This window comes from Engystomops pustulosus, chromosome 7 (genome assembly GCF_040894005.1).
Source record: "Engystomops pustulosus chromosome 7, aEngPut4.maternal, whole genome shotgun sequence".
Taxonomy (NCBI): Eukaryota; Metazoa; Chordata; class Amphibia; order Anura; family Leptodactylidae; genus Engystomops; species Engystomops pustulosus.
The window spans coordinates 13,382,433-13,405,671 of NC_092417.1; the positions used below are offsets into that span (position 1 = coordinate 13,382,433).

At 43.2% G+C, this 23,239-nt stretch overlaps 1 protein-coding gene across 2 annotated transcripts in view; it reads right to left on the minus strand.

The window, feature by feature from the left end:
- Window positions 1–8,746: 8,746 nt before the first annotated feature.
- Window positions 8,747–23,239, minus strand: part of CASQ1 (calsequestrin 1) — a 74,509-nt gene continuing 60,016 nt past the window's right edge. The window contains exons 7-11 of one of the 2 annotated variants that reach the window (XM_072114843.1): window positions 18,822–18,867; window positions 17,512–17,566; window positions 16,391–16,491; window positions 15,880–15,954; window positions 8,747–8,926 (exon numbers count right to left, since the gene is read on the minus strand). In XM_072114843.1, the coding sequence (XP_071970944.1) occupies window positions 8,747–8,926; window positions 15,880–15,954; window positions 16,391–16,491; window positions 17,512–17,566; window positions 18,822–18,867 (457 nt within the window). Of the gene's footprint in view, window positions 8,927–12,210; window positions 12,485–15,879; window positions 15,955–16,390; window positions 16,492–17,511; window positions 17,567–18,821; window positions 18,868–23,239 lie in introns of those variants that run through there. The other variant, XM_072114842.1, reaches the window with a different exon arrangement.

The following is a 23,239-nucleotide window of genomic DNA, read 5'->3' on the forward strand; positions in this document are numbered from 1 at the left end:
ATTCTGTGTTGACTATAGGAAGATCAACAATATCACCCACAAGGATGCCTATCCGCTGCCTCGAATTAAGGAATCCTTTGCAGCCCTAGGGTCAGCTGCCTACTTCTCTACCCTGGATCTGACCAGTGGCTACTGGCAAGTGGCCATGGCGCCGGAAGACAGAGAGAAGATGGCTTTCACCACCCCAATGGGCCTGTTCGAGTTCAACAACATGCCGTTCGGGCTATGCAAAGCCCCAGGCACATTTCAACGGCTGATGGAGAGATGTTTGGGTCATCGAAAATTCGAGAACGTCCTGCTATACTTGGACGACATCATCATCTACTCCAAGACCTATGAAGGGGTCGGACCATTTATATGTAAACCCTGACCGCTATCTTATGCCTCAAACCGAAGCTTCGTAAGTGAGGGAAGTCTGTAAACTGCGGGTCCTTAGGGGACCGGGGGTGCTAAAGATGTAGCACTTGGATGCCACTCACACAGGGGTAAGAATGTCAGTCGGCAGGTACTTGTACTTTGTATAATGTCTTATTGTGCCAATGTAATGCATATACACTATATATTTGTCACCAGGGAAGAAGTGTTCATGAAACAAATATACAGGCCTTGGTGCAAGGAGTGGATTACAATACGTGACACCACACCTTTCCTACTGTACAGTTTGGTTTAATGGCGTCAGCAACCAACTATCACCCTTCGCATTCACATGTCCTTGTCTTAGTCCGACACCAACCCAGGTGCCTGTCTCCAGGACCATGGGCGGCTTGTCCCTACAGATCATGTAGCCTGCACTTCACAGAAGTGCCCTTTTTTTAATTCACCTCTACCAGCCGTCACTTGCACGGACCCCCCTAGCGGTCCTCTGCGCCCCAACCAGTCCGTAGTCGAGCCGAGGGCGGCTCTTTCAACTGCCCCGGGGGTATGCAACACCCCTGCCGATGCAAGGCAGAGGGGTTGTTGGGAATACATCCCACCATGTAGCTTGCAGCCTGTGAAGGGTCTGATCAACCCCACAGCATGTCACTACATAACACAGATGAACACTGCAGCGGTTTACAAATCATAGCTGTTAACATAGCATTAACAAACACACACGTTAGTGCACACATGTATGTTTAACCCAATGTTAACAGCTATGTAATCAGGCAAATCTCCTCTTCTCAGCTGTTCTGATGCTTTTGAAAACACATGAGTTACTGCCACACATGAACGCACAGTAAGGGCAGTGCGTGCACAGACATTAGAGCACAGCAGTGTGAGGACATGCATCCAGGGCACTTGGAGAAGCTACAGCATTAACAATCCACAGGTGAACATTAACTTACTTTATATACATTCACATCACTGTCCTGCCCTTCGGACATCAACTATCTCTGTAAATGCCCCCATGAGTCATATCTCATTCAGTAAATTATAGAGTAAGAAATAATTCCCCAATCTCTGTGTTTATCCACAGCCAAACTCCACTAATATCTACTGATAAGGACCTAAGGAGACCCAAACACCCCTAATACCAAAACTATTAACTCCATCACTGCTAAATAGGAATCACATCACTGGCACATTCATAACTCTCTGCAACATTTCCATGGTCTAAGCACATCTAATTTTAGCAGGTAAGAATATACAAGAATATAACTATTATAGTATTACATATACTTACATAAAATGTACAAAAATATGATACTGTCCCTACGTACAACAATATAACTACTATAATACTGCCCCCTATGTACAAGAATATAACTACTATAATACTGCCCCCTATGTACAAGAACATTACTACTATAATACTGCCCCCTATGTACAGGAATATAACTACTATAATACTGCCCCCCATGTACAAGAATATAACTACTATAATACTGCCTTCTATGTACAAGAATATAACTACTATAATACTGCCCCCTATGTACAAGAATATAACTACTATAATACTGTCCGCTATGTACAGGAATATAACTACTATAATACTGCCCCCTATGTACAAGAATATAACTACTATAATACTGCCCCCTATGTACAAGAATATAACTACTATAATACTGCCCCCTATGTACAAGAATATAACTACTATAATACTGCTCCCTATGTACAAGAATATAACTACTATAATACTGCCCCCTATGTACAAGAATATAACTACTATAATACTGTCCCTATGTACAAAAATATAACTACTATAATACTGCTCCCTATGTACAGGAATATAACTACTATAATACTGCCCCCTATGTACAAGAATATAACTACTATAATACTGCCCCCTATGTACAAGAATATAACTACTATAATACTGCCTCCTATGTACAGGAATATAACTACTATAATACTGCCCCTATGTGCAAGAATATAACTACTATAATACTGCCCCCTTTGTACAAAAATATAACTACTATAATACTGCCTCCTATGTACAAGACTATAACTACTATAATACTGCCCCCTATGTACAAGAATATAACTACTATAATACTGCCCCCTATGTACAAGAATATAACTACTATAATACTGCCTCCTATGTACAAGAATATAACCACTATAATACTGCCCCCTATGTACAAGAATATAACTACTATAATACTGCCCCTTTGTACAGGATTATAACTACTATAATACTTCCCCCTATGTACAAGAATATAACTACTATAATACTGCCCCCATGTACAGGAATATAACTACTATAATACTGCCCCCTATGTACAAGAATATAACTACTATAATACTGCCCCCTATGTACAGGAATATAACTACTATAACACTGCCCCCTATGTACAAGAATATAACTACTATAATACTGCCCCCTATGTACAGGAATATAACTACTATAATACTGCCCCCTATGTACAGGAATATAACTACTATAATACTGCCCCCTATGTACAGGAATATAACTACTATAATACTGCCCCTATGTACAAGAATATAACTACTATAATACTGCCCCCTATGTACAAGAATATAACTACTATAATACTGCCCCCTATGTACAGGAATATAACTACTATAATACTGCCCCCTATGTACAGGAATATAACTACTATAATACTGCCCCCTATGTACAGGAATATAACTACTATAATACTGCCCCCTATGTACAGGAATATACTACTATAATACTGCCCCCTATGTACAAGAATATAACTACTATAATACTGCCCCTATGTACAAGAATATAACTACTATAATACTGCCCCCTATGCACAAGAATATAACTACTATAATACTGCCCCCTATGTACAAGAATATAACTACTATAATACTGCCCCCTATGTACAAGAATATAACTACTATAATACTGCCCCCTATGTACAGGAATATAACTACTATAATACTGCCTCCTATGTACACAAAAGAGAACACATAGAATATTCATGTTTCTAGAGTCTGTGGCATAAAATATTTAGAGGACTTTGTTAACCATGGATATTACCGTTATCCCACCTCTCTATTAGCACATAGATGAAATGTTCCTATTATTATAAGTGAAGAGACATTGGTAACTTTTGCCCGTTGCTCGGTGAATAAGATCTCGGCTCAGGGTCCTCCGATGGGACGGATTTCCATGTTTCTCAGCGGCTCATCATGAGCCGTCACACTGGGCACCTCATATAAGATGCAGCACAGCTGGGCCGTGCTCAGGAAGGAAGTACTATTTATATACCGAAATACTGACTGTCATTGCAAATGTGTCTCTCACAACATGAGCCATGATGACATCAAATGTATATTCTGAGCTCCTGCCGGGCGCTCTCGATGGGGGACATCTCACGATTGGTCAGGTAGAGTCACACAGTGAGACTTATGCCAGGACTATAATTCTCCAAGCAACAGGCATCAGTGCCACTTAAAAACCCAGAGTGAGTGGGATGAATAAAGGTTAGAATTGAGGGACCCTGAACTACGAGAAGAGTGGAGGCAAATGTTGGCCAGCTATGGACGTAGGAAGAAGAGATTGCTGATGGGTACAAAGATTCGGGCAATCATACCCTAATTTCTATAAACTTCTAACCCTACAACATTGTAGACACCGTTTTAACGTGTTTCGGTAAGAATTTTTGTAGGGCATGTTCTTAGGTCATCAAGCGAGTGACTCAATGTTGAATCCATATGATTCTGGGGACCCACTATCCATCAATGTATAAGATCCTAGTGGTCCATACAGGGTTGTGTCTTGTTGGATCTCTGGTCCATTATTGTGTTGGCGTTTGGATACAACAAAGAAACCTCTGATACTCTGGTAGGGAGGACCAACCCTGTATTGACCTCACGTTGGGACCTCACTTATGTTCCCGAGTTCACTTGACTTTCTTATGTCTATGAGATCTCTGGTATCTCCTCTATTCTTCATCAATGGCAGATATCGTGGAAAATAAGGATCAAGTTGGAATATCTGATATCTATGGTGGCCATTAGCAAAAGTCACCCCTGGTTGGTAGAAGTTCAATGTCAACATAAAAGTAGTCACGTAACCCTTTCCACCTTTGGACCCCCATGATCAGATTTTGACCCCAATAATTCTCCTGTAGTCGAATGGATATGAACCCCTGCCAAATTTTTGGTCAGAAGCTTGGCAGGGCAATGACCTGAGATCTATATCGTATGGCTAATTTACATCTGTAAGAAAGTGGTGGTCCTAATCCAACTTACCATAAAATGCCCCTCAACACATTTAAAGGGAACCTGTCACCAGGAGAGCCATTTTTAGCACTCCCCCAGTCCCCACAGAGCATAGTACATACGCTGCCAAAGTGTTTTTGTATTAAAAATTGGTTTTACAGAAAAAAAGATATGTTATTTTGTACCTTTCATTAGCATCTGCTGTGTGACTAGGCAGTTGCCAAATGGGAGGGGCTGGAAAGGAGCAGTCCCCCCCCCCCTCCCTTGGGAAACAGCTACTCCATGTGACCTTTTCAAATATATGAAAACACCCATCACTGGGCTTAGCGACGCCCCCTGCTCCTCTACAGCCAATCCCGAGTGTGGGGAGTTATTCATATATTTGAAAAGGTCACATGTTTCCCAAGGGTGGGGGGAGGGGTTTAAGTGCTCCTTTCCAGCCCCTCCCAGGGGACGAGTGCCTAGTCACACAGCAGATGCTAATGAAAGGTACAATATAACATATTTTTTTTTCTGTAAAACCTATTTTTTATACAAAAACACTTTGGCAGTGTATGTACTATGCTCTGTGGGGACTGGGGGAGTGCTAAAAATGGCTCTCCTGGTGACAGGTTCCCTTTAAAGGCCTAAAATCTTGGGACGACAAATTAAAATGGTTTATGAAAGTGACATTGAGCATTTCCTACATCAGGCGGTTCTCATCCTGACCCAGACTCTACAAGGACATATTCTGTGATGCTGATTTTGGCCTTTTTCGTTTCCACAGTCATGTGACCCAAAATGTTGCACCTGATAGCAATTTGTAGCCAGATGCTGGGAAACCACCGGCTTCTAAGCAAAAGAATCAGAGTCTCTGGGAGTTTATTAGCTCCTGGCAATGTCAGATCACTGGCTCGTAATACACATCACATTGATCTTGGAGACAGCCTACCGTGGTCAGCACGTCTCTTCTGGCTTCTGATTCTGTTTTATTTATAAATGCTAATGGATGGGCACCGCTCTCATCTATAGATTCTTCTGCTGTTCCCATGGCTTTCATCCACTGCCATCACAGTACTTGCCATTAACCCGCAATGCACAAGGCCCATTGTCTAAAATTTTAGCATCTGTCATAAGCAAAGGGGGGTTGAAGTGTAAACGTGAGTCCTTCCCCGACTTCGACCTAATTCACATCACCATCTAACCTCTACTCTTCAAGTGGACCTTGAAAAATAATACCAATAATGAGTGAGTCCTCACTCATGTCAGGTTTGACCACAGAAGGTTTGTACGGTACATGTGTGTCTTATGGTGACCTCAGAAGATCAGTCAAAAAGATCCATCCACTGTAGTGATACATAAGCCATATATATTCATAGATGTGGGACACTTCTTTGTTTTGAGGCCTGTGACAAGTTGGAAGTGTGATGGCTGCAAAGTTCTGCCCTAACCTGAGTCAACCTAGGATTAGGACAACTCTTTAGCGACTGGATTCTGCTCAATTGTGGTTGGGTTGACTGTAGAGCACTAATCGCCCTTCATGATATACATAGTTTGCTTAACTAAAGAACTTTAAAGGGGTTGTCCGAGTTTTGAAAAAAAAAATATATGTGGCCGGGAGCGGGCTGCCTAAAACAATAAAGCTATACTTACCTTCCGGTGCCCTCCCGTATCCAGCACTGCTGTTGCTCCGGTCCGGGCGCCATGTATGTATGGGGGCCGGACACGACAACCTTCCGGTCCCCATACACAATGCTGTGTATAGGGACGGATAGGCGTACCTGGCCACAGCCGGCCGGAAGCTGAATGCAGCGCTGCTCCGGAGGCCATGTTTGTTTACATGGCGCCTGGACCGGAGCGACAGCAGCGGTGGATAGCGGAGGGCACCGGAAGGTAAGTACAGCTTTATTATTTTAGGCAGCCCTCTCCCGGCAACATATATATATATATTTTTTAAACTCGGACAACCCCTTTAACTACATTTCTTGGTGTATATCACCTTTTCTAATGAACACAAACCACCCTTGCAGTGTATAACCCAGTAATGGGGAACCTTTTAGAGACAGAGTGCCCAACCTATAACCAAAACCTACTTTTATGTCTCAAAGTGCCAACATGACAATTTAAGTAGTAACCTATTGATCCTAGCTGTATCAATCGTGTTGGCGTCCTGAGGACACCAATACTATAGAAAGAAGATTTATAGATTACAGCTTCCTTCCAGGGTCCCCTGAAGAGGAAGAATCAGGGGACCCAGAGCAGGAGCTCCAATGATAATCCATCTCTGTCCACACTTTCTGGCTTCTTGTGTAATCCTGGCAGCCAAGAAGGTGTCGCTTTAAAATAGCCATAGTCAAGAGCATAGCCTTGAGTCACGTCTAGCAAATTCTGTGCTGGGGGGAAGGCCTGGTTGCCCACAGAAAGGGCTCTGAGTGCCACCTCTGGCACCCGTGCCATAGGTTCGCCACCACTGGTATAACCCAAGATTCACATAAGAACAATAATCATACTCTTGGTGTCTACTCCCCCAGTTTTACTGAAGAACATTAATCATACTTCTGTACTGTATAACCTCTTGGGTAACATAGACCACCAACCCTCTTTTTAGTGTATAACCCAAGTTTCACAGAAGAGCACCACCCATAACTCTTGGTATATAGGCCTATCTTTACCGAAGGACATCAACCACCCTTCTTGATGTATGTCCATTATTTACCAGAAGGCAACAACCTTGATTTTTACCCTGTGCTTAACCGAAGACCATGACGACCCATCTTGGGTCATACCTCCATCTAAGCGCACCAGCCCCCCCTGGGCTATATTATTCTCATAAGATTGGATATAGCGTGGTGGAAACTTCCAGAAGTGGAAAACCAGATGTGGGCAACTCATTCTCTGTAGATGTCATGTGAGGAGATGATAGCTTTGATTTCCTGGCATATAAATATCTTTCCTCTGGTCACCACCTTTCAGTAGATATCTGTCGTCAGACAAGTAACCTCACGCGCATGAAAGTCTTCCGGCAGACGCATGAAGATGAGGACCATTTCATTAGTAATTAAGCAGCTTGTCTGGATTGTCTTTCATCTCCGTCCTCAGTATTGTTGTTTGTTGAGACTCGCTTCCTCTTCTGGGTGTCCAGTTTCCATAACATAGCGTGTACGCCTTTCACCAGCAAAACGCTGGCTTGTCTATAGTTACCATATTGTGGTGTCCTGTCTACCTGGTTTCGTAGCAACAGCAAAGCCATGATGGAGGCCTGAGGTGAATTGAAGGAGTTTCAGATCAGATCCTATCACTTTTACTCTTCGCTTGGTTTTCAAAGTAGAATTTAGACCCTGATGGCCGCCGTTCTACAATGAACTATAGAGGAGAACCTCTATAGAAGTCCAAGGATGGTGGTTTCTGGTTTTGGGTTCTTTCTGTGGAATAGTGTACATCCTGCAATAGTTGGAGTAATATGGTGGCCTTAACCATGTTATTCTAGTCCTATAATATTGGAATGACCTCATCTAGTAGGGTTACAAGCTTGGATGAGTAGATTTGGGCAAAAATGTAGCAACCTGGCAATGTGTACCTCACAGACCAAACATCTTTTTTTATCTAGTAGCCAGTAGGCAGGAGGCCGGGGTCAAACCTTCTCGATGACCCATGGCCACCCTAACCACCCACCAAATTTTATACTGAGAAGGATGAAATCCTCGATGAAATACTCCTACATCTGTTCCTTCTCTCAATGCACATGTACACCTTTGACCTTTGATGGTCCACCTAAGATCCTGAGACCGCAGATTGGAAGCAGGCAGATGGGGCTTGGAATGACCTTAGCTAGTAGGGTTACAAGCTTGGATGAGTAGATTTAGGCAAAAATGTAGCAACCTGGCAATGTGTACCTCACAGACCAAACGTCTTTTTTATCTAGTAGGCAGTAGGCCTGGGTCAAACCTTCTCGATGGTCCATGGCCACTCTTACCACCCACCAAATTTTATACTGAGAAGGATGAAATCCTCGATGAAATCCTCCTACATCTGTTCCTTCTCTCAATACACATGTACACAAAAGCCCATTTCAGGACCTTTGATGGTCCACCCAAAATCCTGAAACCGCAAATTGAAAGCAGACAGATGGGGTGCATCCATCTGTCGTTTAGTCATCGTCATCATCATCGTCATCGTCATCATCATCGTCGTCGTCATAGTCGTCATCGTCGTCATCATCATCTTCAGTGTTGATGTCTCCATCAAGAACGTCTTCAATCCAGTCTTGAAGTTCATCTACTGTAGGCAGATCTTCTTCATCATCCATGTCCATCCAAACACTATCAGCCTGTGAGGACAAAGGTGGGGTGCATCCTCCATTCCCCAAGAAGATTGATTCTAGTATCTGATGTAGGAAGTAAATCCAAGACTTGTAGGGTTATAAGATTTGTACAGCCCAGGCCCATGGCTATAGTAATCCGCCCCTGTTAGTAGCCAAGTGTGAAATGGATGGGGTGGTTTGAGATGAGATAAATACTGACGTAATTGCCATAGGAATTTTTGGGGACTCTTATGTAGGTAGCACCTGTCAGTCTGTGAGGTATCATCTTTTTGCTGCACGAGCTGTGCAGATTCTCAGTTGAAGCTGAGGGAAGACATATAATTATAGCATAAGCACCAGACTCAAAGTGGATATTATATATAATTATTCCCTTGTTGTTTACAGATAGACTGCAGTCTGGGTTAACCCCTTTGTAAGCAGTGCATTGTGGGAAAAATAATATCTATTTTTTGAACCTATTAAACAATAGACTATTTCCACGCACAGACTGGTCTAAAGCTTCTTCTATACTTCTCTGTATATATAACATTTATTCCGAAATCCTTGAAACAATTTCACTGCCTACCACAGCTCTACTAGTGATTTTCTGAATGAAGAAGTAGAAGGGGTGTGGCTTGTGGGGTCATTTAAGCAGGGGAGGGGCCTGTATTCCAAGGAGGGGCCTGTACCACAAGATTTTAGTTGCGGCCCTAACAGTGTTTATGTACAATGGGCGACATATTATATAGATCTATGCCCACCCTTGGTTGTAGGCACATACCTGCCTGCTAGATGCACCCTCTGTCTGATACTTCATCGTAACTATCAGACAAAGGAAGACATTATTGAAGACGGAACCTGAACAAGGGCTCTCAACTACCCTGTTTCCCCTAAAATTAGACATCCCCCGAAAATAAGACCTAGTACAATTTTGTTCAGGTTTAGGAATATAAGGCCTCCCCTGAGAAAAAGACCTAGCGGCCGTCATTGCAGCAGCTCCCCCCACACCATACATTAGTATTAGGAAATCTTTTAGATGCTGGAGAAGGTTGTGACATGGGGAAGAATTCATGGAATTAGATCACTGATTGTTGTGCTACAAATGTGATACCAGCAGCTACCAGGATAAGAAGGAGATCGGGGCCAATGATTCTAATAGAAATGGAGTCACAAGAAATACAGCATGAAATTCAGAGTTTGGAGAGTTATAAGGAGGTTAGAGAAGTTGATTTTTTGTTCAACGATAAATGTAAATTCTTGTTCATAGAAAAATAAGACATCCCCTGAAAATAAGACCTAGCGCCTCTTTAGGAGCAAAATTTAATATAAGACACTGGGGGTCATTTACTAAGGGCCCGAATCGTTTTTTTTTTCGTCGGGTTTCCCGAATTTTTCCGTTTTGCGCTTAGTTCCCCCGGGTTTTTGGCGCACGCGGTCGGATTGTGGCGCTTCGGCACCGGCGGAAAACCCGACGAATTCAGAAAAATCACGGTATTTAAACACGCGATTACCTGCACCAAGAAATAGAAGGTGAACTCCAGCGGACTTCGGCGCAGCAGCGACACCTAGTGGATATCGGCGCACAGACCTTAGTGAATCCCGGCCGGACCCAAATCAGCGTCGGAAAACCCGCCGCTGGATCGCGACTGAACCGGGTAAGTAAATGTCTTATTTTTGGGGAAATAGGGTATTATCAGATGACCTTGGGTTCAAGGTATAGACCTTGGTTTTTTTGTATTAGATAGAAGACCCATCATACATCCTCACAATCTGATCACCCTACCAGTATGTTTTGGAGTGTGAAAGGAAACCGGCGGACCTTGAGGAAACCCACCCAAACACGGAGAGAACATACAAACTCTTTGCGGATGTTGACCTGGATGGGACTTGAACCCAGTACACTGGTACCATAAGGATGTAGTGCTGAGCCCCCGTACTGCCCAACGTCCATATGGTAATGTGCTTGTATTATAGAAAACTTTCTCTATCTCAGGCCAATTTACCTCTAGATAGAGTAAGTTCTCCTACCATGATGGCATAAGAACCTGTCCTATGTAGCTAGTAAGACAACAGTCACAGCCGTCCCTTTAGGCTGGATTGTTGTGAGCACTTGATGTGTAATATCATGTAAGCCCAGTCCTTTGGTAATCCTCCACCCGCCTACTACAATACCAAATATGAGAACATCCCCCAGCTTCCGTTTGTCATTACCATGGCATCTGTGCTGGCATGGAACCCAACGAATCTACTATCTCTATAGTCCTACGCTTTTCATATGTTTGTGTATTGGTATCTTGTGCCAAATTAGTAGAAATCTGATAACAACCAGAGTCCTAGCTCGAAGGAGTCAGCTAAGCTTAGGTCTACCACCCAATGGGTGACAACCATCGATGACGTCACTTTGTATAGGATCTATAAGATGGTCCTAACCAGTTGATAACTTGCCACCTCCACAACCATCTACAGCCATTCCCACCACCACAAATGACCGTATATAAGAACGACACATACAAGGTTTTGGGTGTTATAATTTTTCTTTTTTTCCAAATGGTGGGAATTTTTTTTCCACAGAAGTCACAGTAGAGAACCTTTAAGACCTTGACAGTGATGCATGATTTCATGTTTTCAGTATAAATTTTATGGAAACGTCAAATGTCCAGAAGAAAAAAATATTTTGTCCAAATTGTCCAAATTTATGTCTGCTCCAGAAACAGGATGAGGGGTGTAATATGGGATTCCAAAAATCATATTATCCAACACTGTGGGGCATGGGTTAATCACTAGGACTGGCTTCTTAATGTAATGACACCTTTTGATAGAATGTTCACGAGTTTGGGAGACCTTCAATTGAAGCTCCTCCTCTTGTAAACCTTTCTATTTGACATAGTCAAGAGGGGGGGTCATATGTCCCAGCCCCGTCAGGTCCTTTTAGCTGGTTTCAAATGAGTTTGGAAAACATGACCCCTTGAGTGGCACTTTAGGCCATGGCTGTACCCACTAGTTTAACGTCATGGAAATTAGGTCTGTTCATTTTGATGTGTTCTCTTTAGAATGGGGTCATTTATAGAATTTAAGCCTTGGGTGGGTATTCGGGAGTGTTCAAAGTTGTCAGGTGGTGACCCTGGTAGACTATAGGAGATATTCTTAAAGATGCCCTTTGCCCAAAGCAACAGGTCAACCATGTAAGTTGCAGATTTGTATGATTTGGAGTAGATGTTAAACTAATGGGGTCAATGTAAAGCTCAATAAGCTTCTGAGAATTCATATAAAAATATGTTGTTACTAAAGTTGGATTTTTTTTGACGTGTGAATAACGTACGTATAATCTAGTTAGATGCTAACGACTTAATCAATGACCGTTTAGTCATCGTCATCATCATCATCGTCGTCGTCATCATCGTCGTCATCGTCATCATCATCGTCGTCATCATCGTCGTCGTCATCGTCATCATCATCATCATCATCGTCATCATCATCATCTTCAGTGTTGATGTCTCCATCGAGAACGTCTTCAATCCAGTCTTCAAGTTCATCTACTGTAGGCAGATCTTCTTCATCATCCATGTCCATCCAAACACTATCAGCCTGTGAGGACAAAGGTCAAGCACTAATTAATTCTCTAGAAGTTCCACCATCAAATCCACCATATAAATCTCAGATGTAACCTGTTGACTCTGGTTAGTTCCATTCTAGTGGAACCCCCAGAATTCACCTATATGTTCATGGAAACTTTGCAGTATTTTAGAAGTGTTGAAGTCCACCCCAATATGTTACCTTAAGAACTATAAGTGCCAGTCAATAGGTTCTCTTATTTCCGTATATGTACCAGCTGTCAACGTCAACATCATACTTTTTTTGTGTCACGGGGACTATTTTAGGGGGATGTTGGTTCTTATGGGTGGACCTTCTGTGAGTTCTAGGGAGGAATGAGTGTGTGCAACCACAACCAGGGGTGGGTCTCGATCCTAACGTGGCTGACACTTGGGCCTACGTCCTGGTGGACTTCCCTAAGTTTCAGAAAGGAAAGGCCTCCTGGTTCAGAGGGTTTTGGAAGGTTTAACCGAACCCATCTCTTTTTTTTAGAGAGTACCTTCAGATGGACCATTTAGTTGTGCACTTTTTGTGTGACACAGTTTATGCTTTTTATGCACAAGGGGAAGGAGAGAAAGACAGACCCTCCTGAGAGAGAGAGGCCAGTGCTTTCCTTCAACATTTGGACACCACTCTATTAAGATCCTAATAGGTATCAGGAAAGTAAGGGTGCATGAAACTGGGTCAGACCCATTTAGTTGCCACCGTACATAGCGTAATAGGACAATAAAATTATGGTCTCTACATGGAATGCTATGACAACCTCTGACGGAAGAGCTTAGTATGCAAAACTTTGTAAAAGGCTGCATGTACACGTACATATGGGGGATGTATGTATGGCTGCAAGCTTGTGGTGGTACATACGCCCCCTATAGACGGCAACGGCCGCACTGAGCAATACATATAGCTCCATACATGGGAAAAAGATAGGACATGTCCTATCTTTCCCCGTGTTACGGCCTGTATGCTGTGGATCTCTATGGAGAGGGAAGGGGTTGCCCCTCCTCCTCTCCATGGCCCGGCAGGCGTATGTTCGTGTGCATGCGGCCAAAAATTTATAGAAGAACCTTAAAGCCATGAGATGTCAACAGTTCTTGGGAAAACATTTCACACTCCATGGTCAGCGTTGAAGAAAATCAGGTACAATACGGACAGTCCTGGGTTACCTACAGTATAGGTTCTTTAGGTTTGTTCTTACTGTAAGTTGAATTTGTATGTAAGTTGGAACAGGTATATTTAAAAATATTAAAAAATTGTTCCCCAGTGACAATTGAATCAAACTTCACAGACGCCCTACAGCTGAATATTGCAGCCCGGGACTAATGTAGCTTCCGGAGACTTCATCGGAGACCACAGGGGGCAGAGAAGTCGTCTGTAACTAAGGGTCGCCTGTAAGTCAGGTGTACTTAAGTCATATGTATGAGCTCATATGTTTCTTTTCTCCAAGGGAAGCCATGGGTTAGCGTGGTCCATTACTGTGGAAAGTAGAAGTTGGATTGTAGACCTGGGATATGGCAATGAGGTTTTATTCATTTTTTATATGATAAAGTCTTCATTTTTTTTTGATTCAGCTCATAAAGGTAAGCCTGCGGACCCCCATCAGATTGTTAAATAGTGCAGCTGAGCCGTCTGAAGATTATAAGCAGAACTCAGCGTGTCGCACCGTCACACACACAACGTTACAGGAGGCAGCTGGAGAAAGCAGTAATTATGTCTCACAGAAAGGACACAATATGGGACCGGGATAATAGACGGGCGAGATGGAAGTCATGAAGGCAGGTGGAACAAAAGCTTCCACAGGGACATTTATACACGCAGAAAACTGAAGACCAAAACGAGACGGAGGCATTACTGATGGCCGACTTAAAAGGAAAGATGGAACTTAGGGGGTAGCGAGCACCGGCGGCTGAACAAGAACATGTGAATAGGCAGCACGACATTACAGTGGTGAATCATGGATGAGCTAGTTCATTAGATAGATGGATTGGAGGATGAAGCGGCACGGGTCCCGGAGCTTGTAAAAGATGTTAACCAGATGGGTCTACGCACTTGGAGATAGATCTGATACTATCAGGCAAGTGTTGTAATGAATAATTGGAAGACGGCCATGAACCAAAGGAACAGCGGGGAGGCCAGTAGCTCGTAGATAGAAGATCTGAAAGGATAATACAAGGCGGAGGTTTCTCGGTAGTCCACATTTGATCATCTATTACTATGGTATCTCGTCGCGTCAACCACCGCTTACAATAGTTTATCGTATTGTTCTTCCCTGTACAGTAGTTTGTGAACAGTTGCAGATTTTTCCTCTAAGTATCAGGTATCTCACTCTTGCTTTGGTCAATCATTCGGTCAATGTAAATGTGTCCAACTGGTCAGGTATGATAAACCAGTGGAGGAATCTGATATTCTGACAATGTGATATCTATCAAGATCTTATTTTATCATGGAGTCAGCAAATTGGAAAAACACAGTCTTTGCTCTTCTCCCCATTCACATGTTTGATCTCATTTCAAGGCAGGGTCTAATCAATGGTCACTCAAGACCATACATCTAACGGGGTACTGGCTGTGTGTAACCACGGCCCTCTTCGGAGGAGGAAGGTTGACCTCGCCCCTAACTTAGCAGACACTTGGGACTACTAGGAGAATTTGGACTTTCCCCAAGTTTTTTTTAAGAAACATGAAGCCATTGATCCTTTCCACGATGTGGTCTTCTGGCTCAGAGAGTTTGGAAAGGTTCTTAGAGAAGTTTTTTTTTAGTGTTGGATGAAAGTCAGACTAATATAGTTCTATTTCTGCTACCGGATCAGGATTCTATATTACAACTACATATAGGAGAACTAGGCAAGTATGTATACGACCCTCTCCATTGATGTCTATTGGCATCTAGGATGTAACCAATAGGAGGTAACCAATAGCAGAAGCTACCCTTCCATATTTGGGATCCTACGAAGAACAGAAGAACTTTTATTGTACTTCTGTATTTCATTTTCATTATGTCCTTCTATGATGGAAACATCCAACACAGATATGAACTGGGTTTGAAATTAAAAGAAACAGGCCACCTAACCACCTTATTGGATAGGATTGGCCAACATCCATCATGGATAAGGTGTGTAGATCAAAAATGATAGGTCCACATTTATTATGTGTATTAGACAATTATGGTGGCTCACATGACAAGGTGAGTAAGTTGGTAAGTCGTTTGGCTTACCGAAGAATGGTGTGACCAAAGGTATACTACCAATGGTGGCAAAGTTTTGGTGCAATATAAGCCAATCAATAGTAGTGAGATCCAGAAGGTCTAAGATTTACACTGCCTAAATATTAGACAAGACCAATAATCTTGCCCAGTGTCTTGAGTTATCTGTGAGTTTCGGGCTTACTTACATCTGTCACATTCACCACGCCGATATGAGGGCGAGACAGGTCAATGCCAAACTTCTCCTCCCAGTAGGGAATCAACTGAAAGACAAAAGGAAGGATTGAGTAGAGAATTCTCACAGATACAATTCTCCACACGTCTCTCCTGATTCTATTCTCTTTCCTCGTCCTGCACCCAGATACAGAGTTCTCACATTCTGAAGATATACTGAGGGTGCCAAGAACGCCAAGGACATGCCGTTCAGCTATTCCGTGTGTGCAACCATCTTGTATCGCCTGCTATTCAACTAAAATACAGCCTTTGTTATACACTTGTTCCGAGCACCCGCGAGCCAGGCAGTGAGATTACGGTTGGCTGGTAAGAGATACAAGTACCAGGGGGAATAACAAATTCTACTTCATTTTGCAAATTGAATTAAAATCCTAAAATGTTGTTTGTACAAGCTCCACCTAACCGTAATCTCAGTCCATCAAACCAGCAGTCATTTCCTATTTCCAAAACCCAGAAATTCCTTACCAATGGGAAGTCCTCAGGGTCGATCCAGATAATGCTGAGGTCGGGGTTATCTGTGTTGTCCTCTGCAACTTCTTTGATGATTTCCAGAAATTCATAACCATCTAAAACACAGAGAATAAGCAAGACCTTCACGTAAAGCCAATGTCGTAATCTTAGGTTCTCCTGTGCTAGTAAGTCCTAACCACGGCATTGACTATTCAAGAGAAGAACCGTGAAATTCCTCATAACATCTTTGTAGCTAAAATTGGAATTTTTTTATTTGCTTTCAGAAATATATTCTTGGAAACCATAATGGAACAATTTTGATGTAGAAGGTTTTTTTATTTTACATCAAAGTTTTATTCAAGAGAAAAGTTAAGGTTGAGTCAAAAGTTTGACGTCCTACTGAGAGGAAAAGAGGCTTTCAATCAAAACCTGCAGCAAAAAGCTGGGGTTCTTGAGGTTCAATCTCCTCCATACACTTGGGTGTTGAGCTTATGTGTGGTTGTGTAGCTGTAGTGTTTTTAAAGGGAACCTACCACTTGATCCCGGTCGAAGAGACCTCTTCACACCACCCCAGGACATATTTTGTTTAGGGACTAAAAACGATAGTTTAGGCAAAAAAAGTATTCTATAGAAATGTGGCTTTGGTGCTCCTCTTATGTCACCCTGGCGATTCGGTGCAGCTCCGATATTTCATGCTTCGTTGTGTTCCTCCTCCTTGGACCGAAAGCCGGTGACGTCACTCGGGTCTCGGCACTTCTCGCGCAATCCGCAGTCAGTGAATCTTGCACAGTCAGTAGTGACACATTGGAGCTGCGCGAGATTCACTGCCTGAACATGTGCGAGAAGTGCCGAGAGCCGAGTGACGTCACCGAGGAGGAACACAACGAAGATGGCATAATTAGATATCGGAGGTGCGCGGAATCGCCAGGGTGACATAAGTGAAGCGCCGAAGACTCATTTCTATAAATTATAGAATTCCGTTTTTGCCTAAATTATTGGTTTTTGTCCCTAAACAAAATATGTCCTGGGGTCAGTGGTAAAGAGTCCAGAGGGTGGTGTGAGGAGGTCAATTGGTAGGTTTCCTTTAAACAAAGAAGAGTAGATTAGGTCTGTCTTGTAGGAATTTTAGGACTTACCAGGGTCATCCTCTTCTGCGAAAGCAACAATGTGGATTCCATTCAAATCATCCTCCTGTTGGAATGAAAAAGTGAAAATAAAATTAACATGGAGGAGTCATCTTACTTTCTACAATAAATACGGTTTTCACCAGGTCAGAAGATGGGACTATCCATTGCACAGTTATTTGTGGGGCTGTGTATCTGAATGAACATAGTTATTTCTCCATCTGGGCTAAATTCGTGATTCTATAAAGTCTGAGGAAACTTTCAAGCCGAAGTCACTCTTACTCACTGACTTGAGTAATTTTGCGGAAACTGAAACAAGTTTCACTTCCATTCCACCCCAAAAATAGTATATATGGCAATGAGAAGTAGATCTACACTATGGCATTTGGAATGTAAATGGTCTACATGAACCAGTGCACTCACAATGTTCACATGTCCTAAAGCTGATGCGTGTAAATGTGGCTGCGTGTGAACATCCATGACAACCTTGGATTCATGGGTCTTCTAGGCCGTTACCAAGACCTTGCTGATTGGAAGATTCCAATAAGGTCAGCGAAATGTATTTGTGGAGCTCCTAACAGAGATTGGCCATCTAAATTTACGTGGCCTGGTAGATACATATTCTCATGGTGGACTGTTTTTTTGAGAGCCCCCCTATGGGAAAGCAAGGACCCAACTGGAAGAGGTTTTTCTATCTGATCCTTGGTTTACTCCAGAGACCTGGATCCTCCAACGACTGGTTGTGTTCAGGGATCTGGTAAACCAATAGACCTTTGACTAAGATAAGAGCATGTGTATTGATGAGTGAGTTTGGCCCAATTTCGTTACACTACGCGTACGGCTTCAGTCACAGACACTGACAAATATTGTTGTCTCTGCTCTCAACACTCTCTGCACTTGCCTCCCGTTTCTCGTATATATCTCTCGTCCGCCTGTATTACATCTGTTACTTATTACTTTCATTAGTTCTGCTTTGTATCCCCTATATTAATCTCTGTAATGACACATCGTTGTACGGAGCTGAGATTCCTGCTGGAGATAGCACCTTCCATCGCCCCTGTGAGTCACGGCTGTGTGAAGGCAGCATATACTGCACATTAAAAAGGGTGGGAAGGTCTACTGAAGGAGATCAATCGGGATTCAATGTATTGATATATCTCATACGAAATCAATTGGACCGAGCATCTATGAAAGTCACAAAACATACAGTGAAGTGTAAGATATAAAACTGGCCTAAAGGGCTTTACGTAGGACCATCTGCATCGATGTCCACATGTATACACGCAATGACCGGGCACCAGGTATGAAGAATATAGACTTACCCAAGTCTCGTACATGCTGTCAGGCTGGAGTTTTCTCAGTGTTGGTCTGGAAGACATATAAAAGAGGGTTTGTTAGGGTCATTACCCATTGGCAGTAACCTATATCAGAAAGTGACCCCTGGATATTATGGAAAGTCAAGCTTCGCACCCAGTGGAAACCACAAAGAACATGAGATTGTGTTTTCTGTTGTGGTCAACCTATGGCTTCCTACCTGTAGAAGGTCACAAACCAGGTGACCTCTACTCTTTCTACCTAACTTCTACCTAATGAAGGTCCCAAGCCTGCTATCCCACATGACCACAGAATGGGGAACATAATTCAAGATCGGCCAAGATCCAACCTTGGAAGACTTCTGGTAGACCAACTTTATACTGGCCTCATGAATGGCAATAAAAGCCCAATCAAGAACCAACCAAAATTTCCACACATGGCCACTTTAGAAAGATGCGTAATAATAATGATCAAAACAATGCCTATTTTCAGAAAATAATTTTGCTAGGATCGAATATGCTAATTTGGGATGATTCTGGAAAATGTGGATGTGTTGACAATCATAGAACGTCCCCTTGTTTTCTATGGCCAACACTAATCCTGAGTTTCGTAATGTAACTAGGAGGTGTAGAGGGTGCATTCACACCAGGGATCAGGAGCATTAGGGAGCCCATAAGGTGTCTTTACCCATATGGGAACCAGTATTATGGGATAGATTTTAGTTGGAAAGATGGATACATCGAGGTCAAGTATATTACAATTCTACAGTCACATAGGTCATTGTTATGGGTGCACCATAATTATAGATTGGAGGGGAACCATAGATGTTATGTAAAGGTACAGCATGGCTATGGTATGGTATGGTTATAGAAAAACCATGGGTACAGTTATGGAAACACCATGGGTACAGTTATGGAAACACCATGGGTACGGGTATGAGAACACCATGGGTATGGTTATGGGAATACCATGGGTACAGTTATGGGAACACCATGGGTACGGTTATAGAAACACCATGGGTATGGTTATAGAAACACCATGGGTACAGTTATGGAAACACCATGGGTACAGTTATGGAAACACCATGGGTACGGGTATGGGAACACCATGGGTACGGTTATGGGAATACCATGGGTACAGTTATGGGAACACCATGGGTACGGTTATAGAAACACCATGGGTACGGTTATAGAAACACCATGGGTACAGTTATGGAAACACCATGGGTACAGTTATGGAAACACCATGGGTACGGGTATGAGAACACCATGGGTGTGGTTATGGGAACACCATGGGTGTGGTTATGGGGGTACCATGGCTATTGTTATGGGGGTACCATGGCTATTGTTATGGGTGCCATGGCTATTGTTATGATGGCATCAGCACCATGGCTATTGTTATGGGGATACCGTTGCTATTATTATGGGGGTACCAGGACTAGCCTCGGTCACGGCCAATGTTACAGGGGTACAATAACTTTGGTAAAGGGGGACAAGTTAGACAAGTGAATGGTGGTCCCCTAAATATGAGGCGGAGCTTATGTATGAAAAATCATCTTTTCTCTACTTTCCCCCTGAAATAAACAAGCGTGCGCCCCTCCCGCCATCGCTCAGTATTAATGATGTGATATATGAGAAACAACAATAATCAGGTATTTGCTGCGCGCGGTGTAAAGGCCTCGCTGTCATGGTAACCGCGCTCTGTGAACTGCGGAGAGAGAGGCTTTCATCATCCGAAATAGCGAGCAACGAGACGTCTCTTATCTACACTTAACCCTCCAGAGATTGTCACACAGAGACAGGAGAGGCCCAGACTGTATCACACAGAGAGGATTAGATACACAGCTCAGCAGACTGTATCACACAGAGAGGATTAGATACACAGCTCAGCAGACTGTATCACACAGAGAGGATTAGATACACAGCTCAGCAGACAGTATCACACAGGATAGGATTAGATACACAGCTCAGCAGACAGTATCACACAGGACAGGATTAGATACACAGCTCAGCAGACAGTATCACACAGGATATGATTAGATACACAGCTCAGCAGTCAGTATCACACATGATGGGATTAGATACACAGCTCAGCAGACAGTATCACACAGGAGGGGATTAGATACAGCTCAGCAGACTGTATCACACAGGATAGGATTAGATACACAGCTCAGCAGTCAGTATCACACAGGATAGGATTAGATACACAGCTCAGCAGACAGTATCACACAGCATAGGATTAGATACACAGCTCAGCAGACTGTTTCACACAGGATATGATTAGATACACAGCTCAGCAGACAGTATCACACAGGAGGGGATTAGATACACAGCTCAGCAGACAGTATCACACAGGATGGGATTAGATACACAGCTCAGCAGACTGTTTCACACAGGATAGGATTAGATGCACAGCTGAGCAGTCAGTATCACACATGATAGGATTAGATACACAGCTCAGCAGACAGTATCACACAGGATGGGATTAGATACACAGCTCAGCAGACTGTTTCACACAGGATAGGATTAGATGCACAGCTGAGCAGACAGTATCACACAGGATAGGATTAGATACACAGCTCAGCAGACAGTATCACACAGGATAGGATTAGATACACAGCTCAGCAGACAGTATCACACAGGATAGGATTAGATACACAGCTCAGCAGACAGTATCACACGGGATAGGATTAGATATACAGCTCAGCAGACAGTATCACACAGGATAGGATTAGATACACAGCACAGCAGACAGTATCACACATGATAGGATTAGATACACAGCTCAGCAGTCACTATCACACATGATAGGATTAGATACACAGCTCAGCAGAGAGTATCACACAGGAGAGGATTAGATACACAGCTCAGCAGACTGTATCCTACAGGATAGGATTAGATACACAGCTCAGCAGACAGTATCACACAGGATAGGATTAGATACACAGCTCAGCAGACGGTATCACACATGATATGATTAGATACACAGTTTAGCAGATAGTATCACACAGGATAGGATTAGATACACAGTTTAGCAGACAGTATCACACAGGATAGGATTAGATACACAGCTCAGCAGACGGTATCACACAGGATAGGATTAGATACACAGCTCAGCAGACAGTATCACACAGGATAGGATTAGATACACAGCTCAGCAGACTGTATCACACAGGATAGGATTAGATACACCATTTACTAAGGACCTTGCTCCAGTTTTCTGTCGGACTTTGCTCGTTCTTTCTAGTGTAAACTGCTTGCACAGGTATGTAAGAAGAGTCAGCACATGATCCGATGCAGTGTCGCGGCTGCACTTCTCTTCATGCAGCACAATCTTCTGCACTGCAGGGGGCGTCCGGTGCTCAGTCGGATCGTGCGCCAGATTTATCATGCAGAATCAGACAGAAGTGTGTCACACGCCCCATGTTAAAGGTGCACCAAACAAAAGTTGGTGCACTCTGTCGGGGCAGTGTAGGGGGCGGCAGATTCATGAAGTACGTGCGCCAGAAATCCTTAATCTGGCGCCCCCTGTACACTACACAGGACACTGCACATAGTACAAATTGGGGCACATTTACTTACCTGGTCCCGTCGCGATCCCACGCTGATTCGGGTCTCCCGGGATTCACTATGGTCCGTGTGCCCGATATCCAGCAGGTGTCGCTGCTGCGCTGAGGTCCGCCGGAATTCACCTTCTTCCAGGTACAGGTAAGTGCTTGATCTTGCAACACAAATTTTTTTTTAAAATTCTAAGGTTTTTCCGAATCCGTCGGGTAGTCCGACGGCCACGCCCCCAATTTCTGTTGCGTGAAAGCCGGCGCCGATGCGGCACAATCCAATTGTGTGCCAAAATCCCAGGGCAATTCGGCGCAAATCGGCAATATTCGAGAAACCTGACGAAAGTGCGTCGTTCGGACCCTTAGTAAATGAGCCCCATTGTATTGCTCTAATTAACGTATTTTGAAATGAAACTTTTATTTCAGGTCTTATGTATTTAAGAAGGGGCACAGCTGAAGAATAATAGAGGAGGATAAGATGTCAGTTCCACTTTAAGAAATTTGCGAGAAAAGTTTAGTCCGCACATAAACAACGTGACAAACTGTGAACTAATGACTAAATGACAGGGCAGCGATCCCCCGGAACACAGACTATTGTCACCCAAATGGAGTAAAACAGATTTGAGGCCATTTATTTCAGAGCTGAAAAGCCAGACACCGCGTGATACCAGATTGTCTTCCCACAGACGCCATGATACAATGATGCAGGGCTGTGACCCAAAATAATAGCAACATTAACAACTATTTCACTATTAACCTACTTTCCCCACTCACCATAGAGACAGACCCAGAGAAATAAACTACAGAGATAAAACTACGGAAAAAACTCATCCAGTTCTCACTATTCTATACACCTGACAGACTATACAA